Source organism: Pelodiscus sinensis, chromosome 1, assembly GCF_052426305.1.
Source record: "Pelodiscus sinensis isolate ZL-2025 chromosome 1, ASM5242630v1, whole genome shotgun sequence".
Classification (NCBI taxonomy): Eukaryota; Metazoa; Chordata; order Testudines; family Trionychidae; genus Pelodiscus; species Pelodiscus sinensis.
The window spans coordinates 30,702,918-30,717,948 of NC_143052.1; the positions used below are offsets into that span (position 1 = coordinate 30,702,918).

General features: G+C 42.5%; 1 protein-coding gene across 8 annotated transcripts in view; it reads left to right on the forward strand.

Moving 5' to 3' along the window:
• Window positions 1-15,031, forward strand: part of CPNE8 (copine 8) — a 220,726-nt gene that overhangs the window by 195,028 nt on the left and 10,667 nt on the right. For all 8 annotated transcript variants that reach the window (XM_006120408.5, XM_014572184.4, XM_025183253.3 and 5 more), the window contains 2 exons: window positions 103-205; window positions 12,917-12,974. In XM_006120408.5, the coding sequence (XP_006120470.1) occupies window positions 103-205; window positions 12,917-12,974 (161 nt within the window). The remainder of the gene's footprint in view (window positions 1-102; window positions 206-12,916; window positions 12,975-15,031) is intronic.

Sequence of the window (15,031 nt, forward strand, 5' to 3'; positions counted from 1 at the left end):
AGACCTTCAATATTACTTTTTTTGTAAGCAATTGAATTATGAAAATATAATTTGATATATTAGACTGCTTTCTGTTACAATTTTTTGTTGCTGTTCTTTCAGATATGCTTCCTCGGTAAAAGATGGCTCCCAGTATTTTGTTCTTCTCATTATTACAGATGGGGTTATTTCAGACATGGCTCAAACGAAGGAATCTATAGTTAATGTAAGTTCTACTTAAATTTGGATTTCTATTTATTTTGGACCGTATGCTCTTCTTTCTAAATAATTAAAATGGCTATGAATAAAGGTCAAGTGAAACTAACTATGAAATCTTAACCAGCTTTATCAAATCAGTGGTCTGAGGAAACTTGTGGTCTAGTTGATACTACAGAATGATTGTGCAGTCTAGAAATAAATTAACTTCTCAATCCTCTTTATATCAGACGGTTTTCAAAATGGGGTGTTCTCCATCTCTGTGTCTTTTGTGGCCTTAAAATCTATGAATGAAGACCATAATTTTGCTATTAGCCTGGTCTCAGGAAGAACCCTTAGAAAAGCTCCTTTACAGAATTATTTTCCTCAGAGTGGCATGTACTGTATGTCTCCTTTTATGGCAGAGCTTTTACACAATTTAAAAAAAAAGATTTTTAACTAAAGTCAGTTTCTTCAGTGGTTTTGAAAGTTTTTCTTCTTAAATCATCTAAACTTAAATTATTTTGGCTTTCTGCGAAGGGTTTGAAGGATCCTCTATTTTCTGAAATGCAGACAGAAATGACAGGCTACAGAAACTCAGCTCCCACATTTTGTGTAGGCACACTGGATCAGCACAGATGAAATTCTCTTTGATGAAATATGGGCATTATGGCATGGAATCATGTTTGTTTTTCAGAATCCCTTTGCTTCTCTACCACACATCCTATTGCTACCGTTTCCAGACAAGCAAGAAAGTTTCCCTGGAATCTCCTAAATCTCAGCTAAGACAAATTTAGAATAGGATCAGCACTAAGACTAAGGTTGTATACATGAGCTTCATACCTGAGAATATTGGCTGCAGTTTTTATCGTGGATATCAGTGGTCAGATGAGTCAGTTGAGGGGGGGGGGAGGAGAAATCTACTTTGAACTAGATTTCCCTTCTTACTTTTTTCAAGAGAGATGTTTCATTTGACTGATTTGCTATATGTTCAAAAAATCCAAAGATTTGTTGGGGGGTGGTTGGGGGGGGGAGGGACAACTATGGCTCCATTTGAAGAAACTAAAATTGCTATCCAACATCTGATTATCCTTCCAAATTCTTTATTGATAAGCAGTTCAGGAAGTACTGAAACAAAACATCCACTGAAGCTTTAAAGAAGGAATAGGTCCCTTCCTCCTTTCAGCAAGAGAATCTTTAAACTACCATATCTCCTCAGTTACACTTTGAACCTGGAGGAACAGGGCGATCAATCGTAGATTACAGAGAATAGGACATTGTTGCCTTTCCTAAGAATTGGAGAGGTTGTGAGTCTCCGGAAAAACCATCCATCCCCAAAACCGTCTCTTGAGGTTTTCCAAGACTGGAGACATCCCCCTGCCCAGCTCCCCCTACTCCAGAGGATTTCATAGTGTGCCATCATCTGGGAGTGAGCAACCTTAGAAAAAAATACTTGAGACAGTCAAGGAATGATATTAAATGTGACTCACTTGTTGTCATAGGGACACGTTTATCAATTACTCAAAAGAAATTAGCCAACACTATGAGACCCTTTGAAGCACCAGAAGATGAAGAGTGTAATAGACTATCTTCTACATAATAGAATTAGTTTTGTGGTGATCCAAATCTTTTGTAACGGATACAAGATTCCACTAGGTTCTTTGTTTTGTAATGGGAAGTATAGCATGAAACCCATTCAGCAAATCCATATGAAGATAATATTACAAGTGGAAATACAGTCAAATCTCAGTTATGAATACTCCAAGAATGGAGGTTTTTCCTAACTGTGAAATGTTCATAACTCTGAACAGAATGTTGGTTATTTTAAAAGTTTGCAACTGAACAGTGACTTCTTCAAAATTTTACTATTCAGAAGAAAACTGCTGCTTTAACCATCTTAATTTAAATAAAACAAGCTCAAAAGAAGTGTTCTAACCTTATTACATCTTTTTAAACTTTCCCTTTATTTTAGTAGTTTACATTTAATGCAGTACTATGCTGTATTTGGGGGGGGGGGGTGGTTTTGTCTCTGCTGCTGCCTGATTGTGTAATTTCAGTTCCAAATAAGGTTGACCAGTGTTCATAGTAATTTTGAGATTCTACTGTACTGAAATCCATCATTATACCACAGGGGAAACTGACAGAATTGTTGGGGATGGCAACATGCTCCCGGAAGGCACCACACTCCCTCAGTTAGAAGGGGTGGGACTGGAGGCAGCCTACCCTCAAAGCAGCAGGCCCTTGTCATACTGCGTGTGCCTCCCTTCCCCCTAACTATATCTCAAAGCTGCCTGGAGCATGCTGTGCCTGGGATTCTGGCCACGGTCACCGAGAGACTGGTCATCAGCACAGATACCAGAACTCAGGGAGAACATATCTGGATTTATGTGTGACCTTTAAATTATGCAAGTATGAATATGGCCCAAAGGAGATGTGGAGTATGACCTGTCTCAAGACAGAAAGGAGATTTTTGAGTCACTGGTTAGGTAAATGGTGAAGGGCAGAAGGTTTTTGTTTTATGGAAGAGTGGTATACTTTCTGTAGGGAGAAGGAGTTGTGTAGGTTTCATGGCCTCCACTTCACTAGAAGGCGGGGACCAGTCTTCTCGTGACTGGCTGACTAGAATAGTCAGGAGGAAGTTAAACTAATAGCAGTAGCGGAGGGTAAAAAGAGGGACGATATGAGCACTAAGCTCAAAGTAGAGATGTTCAGAAAAAATCAAGGGGAATAAAGGGATATGAAGAGAAAAACTTCTTGAATTTTCTATACACCAGTGCTAGGACTATAGGTAACAAACAAGAAGAATTGGAGTTTCTCACTTATGAGCATAAATTTGATCTAGTTGGTATCACTGAAAGCTAGTAGGATGCTTCTTGCTATTGGAATGTTAAAATCAATGGATTTAGGAAGAATCAAGCAGGCTAAAGGGGAGTCTGAATGGCATTCCATGTCAAAATGGCATTACCTTTTTCTCACTGATAATTCAGAAGACAATTATCTTAAGTGCATATAAATCAATGTCAAAATAGATAAAGCACAAGAAAGGGTATTAGTGTCTATTACAGACACTAGGGGTGTGTCTAGACTACATGCCTCCTTCGATGGAGGCATGTAGATTAGCCAGATCGGAAGAGGGAAATGAAGCCGCGATTAAAATAATCGCGGCTTCATTTAAATTTAAATGGCTGCCCCGATCTGCCGATCAGCTGTTTTTCGGCAGATCGGGGGAGTCTGGACGCGATGCCCCGACAAAGAAGCCTTTCTTCATCGACACAGGTAAACCTGGTTTCACGAGGCTTACCTGTGTCGATGAAGAAAGGCTTCTTTGTCGGGGCATCGCGTCCAGACTCCCCCGATCTGCCGACAAACAGCTGATCGGCAGATCGGGGCAGCCATTTAAATTTAAATGAAGCCGCGATTATTTTAATCGCGGCTTCATTTCCCTCTTCCGATCTGGCTAATCTACATGCCTCCGTCGAAGGAGGCATGTAGTCTAGACACACCCTAGGGAAGAGGAGGACCACCTCTTTTAGCATTTATCTAGAATGTATGGGGGGGAAGGACTATGATCATGGGGGAATTCACTTTGAGTGACACATTTGGGAACCTCATGGTGTTAATACTAAAACATCCTAGAATCACTGAACATAATAGGTGACAAGTTCATATCTAAAGCAGTGTTTCAGCCTACAAAGGGATTTTTATTACAGATTGATAGAAACATAGAACTTGGAGGAACCTCAAGAAGTCATTAAGTCTAGTGCCCTGCACTCATGGCAAGACCAAGCACCATCTAGATCATCCCTGAGAGGTGTTTGTCTAACCTGCTCTTAAAAATCTCCAATGCTGGAGATCCCACAACCTCCATAGGTAATTTATTCCAGTGCTTAACCGCCCTTACAGCCAAGAAGTTTTTCCTAATGTCCAACCTAAACCCTTGCTGCAATTTTAGCCCTTTGCTTCTTGTCCTAGTTCTTATTCTCTCTACTCCTTCCTAGACCCTAATTTCCCATTTTGTATCAGTGCAACTGAATATTCCTTCCTAAGTGGAGTACTTTGCATTTTTCCTTGTTGCATTTCATCCTGTTAACCACAAACCATTTCTCCAGTTTGTCCAGATCATTATGAATTATAACCTACAGTTCAAAGCACTTGCCACCCTTCCCAGCTTAGTATCATCTTCAATCTTCATCCTATCATCATCCTAACAGTTAGAGTAACTGATTACAAAACTAACTGTTAGGGGTAACTTAGGTACAAGTGATCATGACGGGATCATATTCATAATATATAAGCTGAATATGAAGTCCAGAGTAGTAGTTGTGTATGTTTATACACACTTGTTATTTTAATAGAGAAAATTCACAAAGCTTAAAAAAAACCATAAGCCAAATCAGCTGTGAGGAAATATTTAATCAGAAAAATGTGAATGATTGGGAATCATCTTTACTAGATGTCCAAAAAACTAACTTCTTCACAAGTGAGAGAGTACAACTTACCGGTTAAAAAAATTACTTGGTTTAGAGGAAAAGTAAAGGCAGCCATAAAAAAAAAAATTGGGGAAAAAGAATATAACATGGAAGAAGAGGGAAACTGGTAGTAATGAATACAAATGAGAAGTTAAGAATTGGAAAAAAATCATATGGAAAGCTAAGGAACACAAGAAGATCTATGTCCATCAGAGTTAAGAACAATAAGGAATTTTTAAAATATATTAGTAAGAAAAATCCTCATAGTGGTATTAATCCATTAGATGGAAATGGCTGAAATATCAATAATAATGCAGACAAGGAAGAAGTTTTCAATAAGTGATTCTGTTCTGCATTTGGGGAAAAACAGATGTTATAGTTTAATACTATGGTGATGACAGAACTCTATATTCCACTAGAATCTGAAGTATGTTCAACAGCAGCTACTAAAATTAGATGCCTTTAAATTAGTTGGTCCAGATAATTTGCATCCAAGAGTTTTAAAAGAGCTCCCTGAGAAGTTCCTTGGACAAGTGTAAATTGTCAATATGTTCTGTGGTGCTGGAGAAATTCCAACAGACTAGACTGGAAGAAAACTATTTTCCCATTTTAAAAATTGGCTCAATAGGGTGTCATAGGTAATTATAGGCCTGCCAGCCTGCTGTTGATCCAGGGTTGGGTAATGCAGAGGCAGATTCAAGACTCAATTAATAAAGAATTAAAGGAGGGTAATGTAATTATTGTTTATGAAAAACGGATCTTGTAAAACTAGCTTTGTATCTTTTTGATGAGATTACATGTTTTGATTGATAAAAGTAATAGAGTTGACATAATGTACTTAGACTTTTTCCCAAATGCATTTGACTGGCATTGCATGACATTTTGATTAAAAACTAGAATGATATAAAATTAGTATGGCATTCATTAAATGGAATTAAAAACTGGACAATTGTAAGTCTTGAATAGAGCACGTGTATTTCCAGTGGGGTCCTGCAAAATTTGGTTCTTGGCGCTAAACTAACATTTTTGTCAATGACCTGACAGAAAACATAAAATCAATATTGATAGTTTGAAGATGACATAGAAATTAGAGGAATGGTAAATAATGCTAGCAAACAATATGTATTTGAATATGGCTAAATGTCAATGTATACATTTGGGAACAAAAATTTAGGTCAGACTTACACAATAGGAGACAAAGCAGTGACTCTGAAAAAGATTTGGGTGTTATGATAGGTAATCAGCTGACTGTGGGCTCTCAGTTTGGTGCTGTGTCCAAAAGAGCTAATGTGATTCTGTGATGTAGAACCCAGAGAATGTGAGTGAACCTGCAATTCAAGAAGGATGTTGATACATTTGAAGGAGTTCAGAGAAGAGCAATGAAGGATTAGAAAGCATGCCTTAGCAGTGGTCTCCAAACTTTTTAAACCCAAGATCACTTTTTAAATGACAGGCCAAGATCTATCGCCCCGCCCCTTACTTGAAGCCCCGCCTCTCTATTCTCCTCCTCTCCATCACTTGCTATCCCCAATCCTTATACTGCTGCTTTTTTTTCTTTTTTTATTCTTCTGTAGGAAGAGGTTTTTCCAATATTTGGCCTGTCTACACTGGACCAAATGTCAGAAAAAAAAACCTTATTTTGGAAGCCACCTTATTCCTTGTGGAAAGAGGAATATAGGGGTGACCAAAAGAGCCTGTTTGCTCTTCCACTAAAAAAGCGGAAGAACAAACGCAACCCTGGATGCAGAAGAGTTTTTCTGGGATATCTCCAGAATCCTGAAAAACTCCTGCAGTCTAGCTGGACCCTTGCTGTGTTGACAGGATGTGTAGGCTCTGGAGTGGGAATGAGGGATTTGGGTGTGGGAAGAGGTGAAAGGTGCAAGCTCTGGGAGGAAATCTGGATGCAGGAGGAGGTGGCAGTGGAGAAGGGGACACTGGCTCGGGGAGGGGGCTCCAGGCTGGGTAGTGTTGGGATACTAAGCAAGCCACAGGCTTGCAGATGTGAGGGTGCAGGAATTTGGGTTGGGGTATGTGAGGGGCTGAGGGCATGAGGTTCCAGTGTTTGATAGGCTCAGATCTACGGTCTGGGGAAGGGGGAGTGCAGGAGTGGTTGTGGCCAGATGGGGGCTTGGCCCCAATTGGGGGTTTGTTGGCCAGGCTTCATTTTTAAATAGAATACTATGTTAAACACAAAAAGTTTCTGCATTGTCTTTATTTATGAGAATGGCAGGGAACCTGCCTTGAGTCAGGGGTCACTGACCCATAGAAAAGTCATTTGGGAGCAGGGGACACAATACTGGGGAGGAGTGCTAATGGGTTCTGGAGCAGGGAACAGGGTGCCAGTGGGGGCAGGGGAGAGGGGGCAGGGTGCCAGGAGAGGTTTCTGCAGCAGGGGACAGGGTGCTGGGGGGGACAGGTTTCTGTAGTAGGAAACAGGGTGCCAGAAGGAACTGGTTTCTGCAGGGGGGGCAGGGTGCCGGGGGACAGGTTTCTGCAGCAGGGTCGTGGAGGCAAGGGAGAGGGAACAGGGGGCCAGGAGGACGGGGGACAAGTTTGGGGCAGAGGAGAGGGAACAAGGTTGGGGGCAGGGAGTCCCCTACACCAGCCATGGAGGGAAGCCTCCGACCTGCGCTCCCTCCGGACTGACCGCAGGGCAGCCGGGCTGGAGTGAAGAAAAGCGGCTGCCTGGCCAGCTGGCCATGGTGCTCAGCCAGGGTGCCACCAAGCTCCACGTGGGCAGGAGCAGAGGGGAAGCCGCCCAATCAGCTGGAGCGCGGTTCAGCCTCCTCTGGGCTGAATGCCACATCCAGCAGACCAGGCAGCTTCTCCTCTGTGCCAGCCCACGTGGAGCGTGGTGCACCCTGGCTGAGCGCCATGGCCAGCTGGCTGGGCAGCTGCTTCTCTTCCCTCCAGCCCGGCTGCCCTGTGCTCAGCCCAGGGAGGCTGCGCCTAGCTCCAGCTGTGAAAGCCACGGTCAGCTGGCTGGGGTGTTTCAGCCCTCCCAGCTCCCACCATTCCTCGCAGCTACTCACCTGTGTTGTTGCTCAGTGAATAGCTGCTCCTCTACTGTAAATGTACTGTGCAGATGTGCAGTTGAGAGGGCTCAAGAGCTACTCTTAGAGCCCCTGAGATCTACCGGTAGCTCACGATCTACTGGTTGGTGACCACGGCCTTATAGTGAGAGATTAAAGGAGCTCAATCCATTTAGTTTAAAAAATAGAAGGCTAAGGAGTGATTTGATCACAGTCTGATTATCTACACAGGGAACAAATATTTAATAATGGGCTCTTCAGTCTATCAGAGAGAAATACAGTAATTCCTCATTTAACATGTGCCCGCTTAACAGTTTTCATGATAGCACGATTTTTTTGGGGAATGTTTTTTGAATTACACGACCATCCCCGGAATAACACTATTTCCCCAGCCAGCCCATTGCCAGCTGCTGCATGGGGCTTCCCCTGCCTCCCCGCAAAGTGGCGGAGGGTTCACCACTCACCGTGCCATTCCCTGGTGGTTCCCCCCTCGCCAGATGCAGTGAGGATCCCGGCAGACTTGTCACAGGGACATACTCCCAACCCAATCCCACTCCCCTCTCCTCCCCTTCCCTTACCTTCCCCAGAGCCAAACACCTCCCCTCCCTGCTGTAACCCAGTCCCCTTTCTCCCCCAACCTTATATCCCGATCCCAACAGACACCACCACTTGAAACACAACCCCCACCTTTTCCATTATTTTCAATGGGAAAATTGACCCCGCATAACACGTTTTCAGTTAACATGATCATTTTCTGAAATATATCTATAGTGTTAAATGAGGAATTACTGTATAGCATAATACAATGGCTGAAAGCCATAGCTTGACAAATTTGGAAAATAGATAAGATTAAAATAATAGAGTAATTAATAATTGGAAAAATTATATAGAAAGGTGATAATCTCAGGTGACTAACGTTTGAGATGGGTGTTACAAGGAATATAAGTCAGAACAATATCAGGTGAAATAAAAGGCATGTTAGTGTTTTAGTAGATAACCGATCCTGGGGTCAACATTTTTTGGAAAGACCAGCCTGTATCTGCAGCCGTATTCAAGAGTAAAAACTGACATTCTCATGATTATTTCCACATGAGCACTGGGAGTCAAACAGGTTCCTGTTATGATCTTGATCTGTTTGTAGAACCGATAAATGTTGCCCCTCCTCTGCCTTGAAGTGTGGCATAAGTCCTCTCTCTTCCTAGAACTGTAGAACCTCAGAGTTGCAAACCTCTTGAGAATGGAAGTTGTTTGTAACTCTGAAATATTTCAGACTCTGAACACTACGTCATTGCTGTTCTTTCAAAAGTTTACAACTGAACATTGACTTAATACAGCTTTAAAATTTTACAATACAAAAGAAAAATGTTTTTAATAGTCTTAATTTAAATGAAGCAGGCACAGAGCAGTTGCCTGACCTTGTCAAATCGTTTTTAAAGATTTCTCGTTATTTTTAGTAGTTTACATTTAACAGTACTGTACTGTATTTACCAGGGCTCGCCAGCCGCGTGGTTCTGCGCTCTGTCTCCCCCCTCCGGCCGGCCACCTTCCCTCCCGTGCGGTTCCCCCCCCCCCGCAACGCCCCCTCTCCCGCCCGTGTACCTCCCCCACCTGTGTGTTCTCCCCCACAACTTCCCTGCCTGTGTACCCCCCTTGCCCAGCTGTCCCCCCCGTCTGTGTGCCCCTGCCCACTGTCCCGCGACCACCTCTTCCCCCTTCTTTTCTCCTCCCCCAGCTCAACCTCTGCCCAGCAACCCTGCACCCCACCTCCTACTGGAACCCTGCTGGGACCCCGTCTCCTCTTCTCCCTCCCCGTCCCGCCTCCCTGCTGCCCACCTGGATCTCCATCTTCTGTCTGGCTCTCTAAACAATTCCCCCTCCCGCTACTTTCAGGGCCCTGAACCCTTCCCCCCCCACACAAACACCTGCCCAGGAACCCAGCCCCCTTGTGCTGTATCCTGACACCCTCACGGGGGGAGGGAGGGCAGCCAAAAATGTTTTTGCTTGGGGCGGCAAAAAACCTAGAGCCTGCCCTGGATGCAGGGAAAGCGGGAGGGGCGTGCAGGGTAATGTCATGGGGAGGGCTGTTCTCAACCCATTTCCCGGGCCTGTTTTGATTACCAGTCCACCCCATCTGGTGTTATAACTCTGAAGTTCTACTGTAGTTGTTATCACCAGTATTAGGAGTGACTTCTTCCCTTTTATCAAGTGTGTGGGATTCGGGGAGGTGGGGTTCTGTGCCTGTACCCAAGTGACTGCTCATTGTGCCATACACAGAGGTAATAGCTCTTAAGAAAATCACTGTTAGTACTATCTGGCAATGGGCTTAAATCTGATACACAAGGAATATTTCTTCAAAAACTATAGTTAATTTTTATTTCAGGATTATTAATCAACACTCTGTTTTTATCAAGAACCACCATCTTCCCAGAGGACAGCTTATCTTTACTCTTATTGGAACAGTGGGAGGTGGCGGCTATTTTGAAACACTTTCAGTTGAAAGTACCTGTAGCCCCAGTTCCATTGAGAATAATAGGAGATGCCAATCATTTTGAAAGAGGTTAGCTTTGGGTGTAATTCTCGGTTGAAAAATATTATTTGTTGGTCCAGTTTCCCTGGGCAAATCGCTACCCCCGGTACCAAGCTCTTTGAGGATGAGCATTGCAATAAGCCTGGCACCTCCAGTGCAGTACTGCCTAAGTCATTGGTACCACACAAAAGGACCCACTCTAAGCCCAATCAAAAGCAGTTGGCACCGGTGGCATCAACCTCACTGGCAGAATCTGACATCTTCTGGACACAGACTGGCACTGCACACGGCTCTGGAGATGGCATCAGATGTGGCACCAAAAAGACCTGCACCGAAATGCCACCCCACAAGACATCATCTCTGATGGTGCCTGCAGCACTGAGTACCACATGCTCAGCCTCAGCACTGCCACCACAACGTCCACAGCACTGTATGTCCCATTTCATCCAGGCCTCATCAGCAATGCCATCTCCATGCTCATCAGTGCAGTCCATTCACTCACTGAGATCCAGTCCCATCAGTCTCCCCCAGTGAAGCTGGCACTGAGCCACACAGACGCTTCTCATCTCAGCATTCAAATCCAAGTCACCTTCGGAGTCTCACTCCTCCAGACATCCTCACCCTCCTTCACCAGCACATGATATTCACAACATTGGACCACTCCCTCCCCCCACACACACACCCCTGGGTTTCTTGGTCTTCTCATAGGAGCCATAACACTGCTCTGTAATCAACATCAAAAAGACCACCTCAGTCTTCTCAATCTACACCATCAGTCACAGCACCGAACTCTCCCTATTCAATCTGACTTGGACAACTCTATCTGAGGGGGAAGAACCCTCTATACAACTCTTCCACTTTGTCAGACGAGGCTATTATTTCTACCACCCCTCCTCCATCCGACAATTCTAAACAGTTCCAAGAACTTTTTAAAAGAATAGCCCTGGCACAAGAACAGGACTTGCAGGAAGTGCAAGAGAAACCATATTGCCTTTTAAGTACTTTACAGTTCCCCACATCCTCCAGGATCTCCCTCCCAATGGATGAAGCCATTATGGACCCTGCTGATAACAGCATCCATTACCCCCACCAACAAGAGGGCTGACTGCAAGTATTTTATAACACCTAAAGGCATGGACTTTCTCTTTACACATCCGCCCCCAAACTCCTTAGTAGTCGACTCGGACACAGGGCAAAACAGCCTAATATGAGGTCCAGTCCACGAGACAAGGACCATAAACAGATGGACATCATGGGTCAGAAGCTCTATTCTTCAGCTACCTTGATTCTTAGAGCAGCAAATTACACTGCTATGCTAGATGATTATGATTACTTCAACTATTCTAAACTCCAGTAGCACAAGAGGCCGATTTTGATAAATGTCATGCATTAAGGGCATACCATCTCCTGCACAGCATTACAGTCTGCCATGGACATGGCTGACACTGCTGCCCGGATCACAGCCTTGACTGTCGTTTATACGGAGAGCATCATGGTGCACCTCCAGCAGAAAGTTGAAGACCTCCCCTTTGACAAGACCAACTTATTTGCAGCCAAAACAGATGAAGTCCTTCATTCAACGACCCTCCGGACTCTGGGCATGTACATGCCACCTTTCCATAGAATACGGTATAACACCTACCATGGCCCAGGGAACCATACTGACCACAGTCCAGATATGACTTCTGCGACTACCCTCCCTCCTTCCCCTGCTTTCAAGCCTTCTTGGTTCAGTGGCAAGGGTAGAAAAGGAATGGAGGGGGTCATTTTTTTCTCATAGTTTTATAACTTCAGATCACCCTTCTTTCCAGAGAGTATCTGGGAGAGGTACAAACCTTGTTCCCTTCTTACTTCAGGCACACAGTCTCTCTCCACAACTATTGAATGACTATTGTCAGTTCTGACATTTGCTTGATGGATTTTGATTTTTTTTTTTCAGGCAGCTAGTTCCAGACCATTTCCTTAAACTAGCAGATAGTTTGTATTGTCATCAAGGAAAGAGAACCTAAAATATTTGTATATTTACAAATATTTTGTTCACATAAAGCTGTATGTCATCTGTTTTATAGAATAAAAATATTCATGCATCTATTCTTTATAAAAGCTTTAGCCTTTCACAATTTTATGTTACTCATACCATTTTCTTTTTTCTCAATCTACCAGCTAATTGATTTAATTAACATTTCTTTTATGGGAGAAAGGCAAAGTCTTATTTCTGAGAGTCTTGAAGAATAGAAATTGTACATGTACAGATAAAAGGAAATTATTTGCTTTCAGATAACTATATAGTATCTTGAAATTCTATGTACTTTATTGTGTAGTGTGTTAATTAAGCATCAAGTTCTACCATTGAATGTACATTTGCAACTCTGATTTGCATTGATTAATAAACTGCTGTAGGAATATTAGTTGTGCACTCTTAATGTCCCTTAATAGAGTTTTTCATTTAATCATATTTTATCTGACTCATAAAAAGACAAATTATGGGGAAATAAAACCAAAACTCATAAGAACAAAATGATCAACTGTCATACTGCCTTCAACCAAGATGCAACATAAAGCCAACAACTTACATGTATTTTTCTTTTGTGATTGTTCCTAGTCCGCCTCAACATAAGAACCTGTGCATATTTTAAATTAAATTATCTTTTACATCCAGAAAAATCTCTTCAGATTATATTGTGTATTAAATCTGTTTCCTTCCTGTTTTGAAGGCTTCAAAACTTCCAATGTCAATAATTATAGTAGGAGTTGGACCAGCAGAATTTGATGGTAAGTGTTCTGGTATCAATATGCTTTTCCTAAAATACTTATCCCTTATATTTCAATACTATATGCCTTTTCAAATAAATTCTGTTCTTTTAAAGGACAGCGTATTATGGAACAAGCCATGGAAAATGTTGAAGTTTCCAGCTGACTTGATGATTGATAGCTCAGCATGCTTATAGACCAGCATGTGGAGTTATATTGCCCCAAGGGCATCAATTCAGTTCATAGAACTATATGTGGGTTATTTCGTTTTATAATGCTCCACAAGTCGTTATGTAAAAAAGAGAAGAATAGAGAAGTATAAATGCTCAAGAAGTTTTGCTGGACAGATTATTAGTTATCCGTGCAGTTACAGTTCTTCCAAACTTTTAGAGCAGAATCCTCACCCTTCGTTCTCAGACACAGAAAACCCAACATGAAGCCAAAGCAATGTCTAAGCTGTAGATATGCATGCACCCGCAGTGGAATTGCCCCAGCAGTCTACAAAGCTGTGTCTATGGCAGGTATCAGCACTTTAACACAGTGCTGGCAGGGGATGAGCAAGAAGTGTCTAATTGGTCTACAAATATAAGATCTATTGAATGTCATTCCTTTGACCCATTCCAGGGCTGGAGAATGTCGGCTATAGTAGATATTGCAGCCCTGAAGTTGCCGTTTTAGCTTCATAAAATGTTGGTTCTATATTTCGACTTGTCAGAACTCAATTGTTACTTTTTTCTATATATTTAACAAATAATAACAATTTTTGTTTGAAGCATTTTTCTATGTTCATTTATCATATTTTCCACTGTTGTATAAAATTATGGGTTTTAAGCAATTTTTTTCTTTTTGTTTCTATCTGAATTTTCATGCTTGCAGACAAATGGTTTCTGTCAGGCAGTAATTATTCAATGGCAGTAAATGTTGAGATTCAAAAAGTTAGTTTGATAACTATTAAAACACAAATTGTCAATACTAGATATCAAAATATACAAAGTAAATATCCTTGAATCAAAAGTTAATAAGTTCTCAAGCAACATTTTTATTACTTTTCGTGTTTATACATCTTTATTATAATCGATGAAAACATTTTTATTGGATTCATGTTGAGTGAAATTGACATTTACCAACATTTATTGATTAAAACATCTTATCCTTCCATGCCTGCTTATGTTTGTATAAAATGGATACATTTTCATTTGTCTTCAAGCAAAAATAAGTCATTTGAAATATGTACCGTGCATAAACATTAAAAAGTATGGCAAGATTTAAAATGTCCAACACTAATAAAAGATAGAACTTGTAGTTCATGTACTTATAACTGTCTGTCATAGGATCAAAGAAATGGCCAGTGGTCCAGTTATTGCTATATTTTATCTTAAAATGCAACTGTTACCAGATGCATTGTAAAAGGTGCACAAAACCCTGAACTGGCCACTAATGGAATAACCAGCCCATAGGAATTTTGTTCTCAGCCTTTCACTTAGAAGTTGACTTAAAACTAGGGCCGTCCTTACCAGTGCTAGTGCCCTACACAGCCCAACACTGATACACACACCCTGCAGTAGGCAGCTGCTGAGGCAGAAGCTATGTGGAATAAGGGGTTGCTAACTTTTCCAGAGCAGATGGCCTGGATGCTATTTGCTGCAGTGGCATTCAGTATGGGAAAGTTGTAAATCCTGGAGCAGGACATAGGAGGGAGGCTTATGTGCAGCCTCAGAGCAGCAGGCAGGAGGCACGGATAGCAGTAGGCTGGAGGAGCAGAGTGGCTGCACTTCTGGAACTTTGAAGGGGAAGCCACCTCTTCTCTCCAGCTGCCGGTGTCACAGCACTCCTGCCCCCTCTCCTCTGGAGTCCTCCAGCCCATGCTTCTGCCACTCACCATAGCCTAGTGAGTGGGGCTGTGTTCAGAGCCCGTGGAGGGGTCCTAAGGAATGGGAACGAGAGCTGCTGAACCAGTGCTAAGTCCATATGGTTGGGGCCACCAACACTGAGCCTGCAGGAGGTGGAGCAGCTAAGAGATGGGGTTGGGGAATGCCAGAGCCCCAGCACAGAGCCCCCAGGAGGTGCATCCGGGCAAT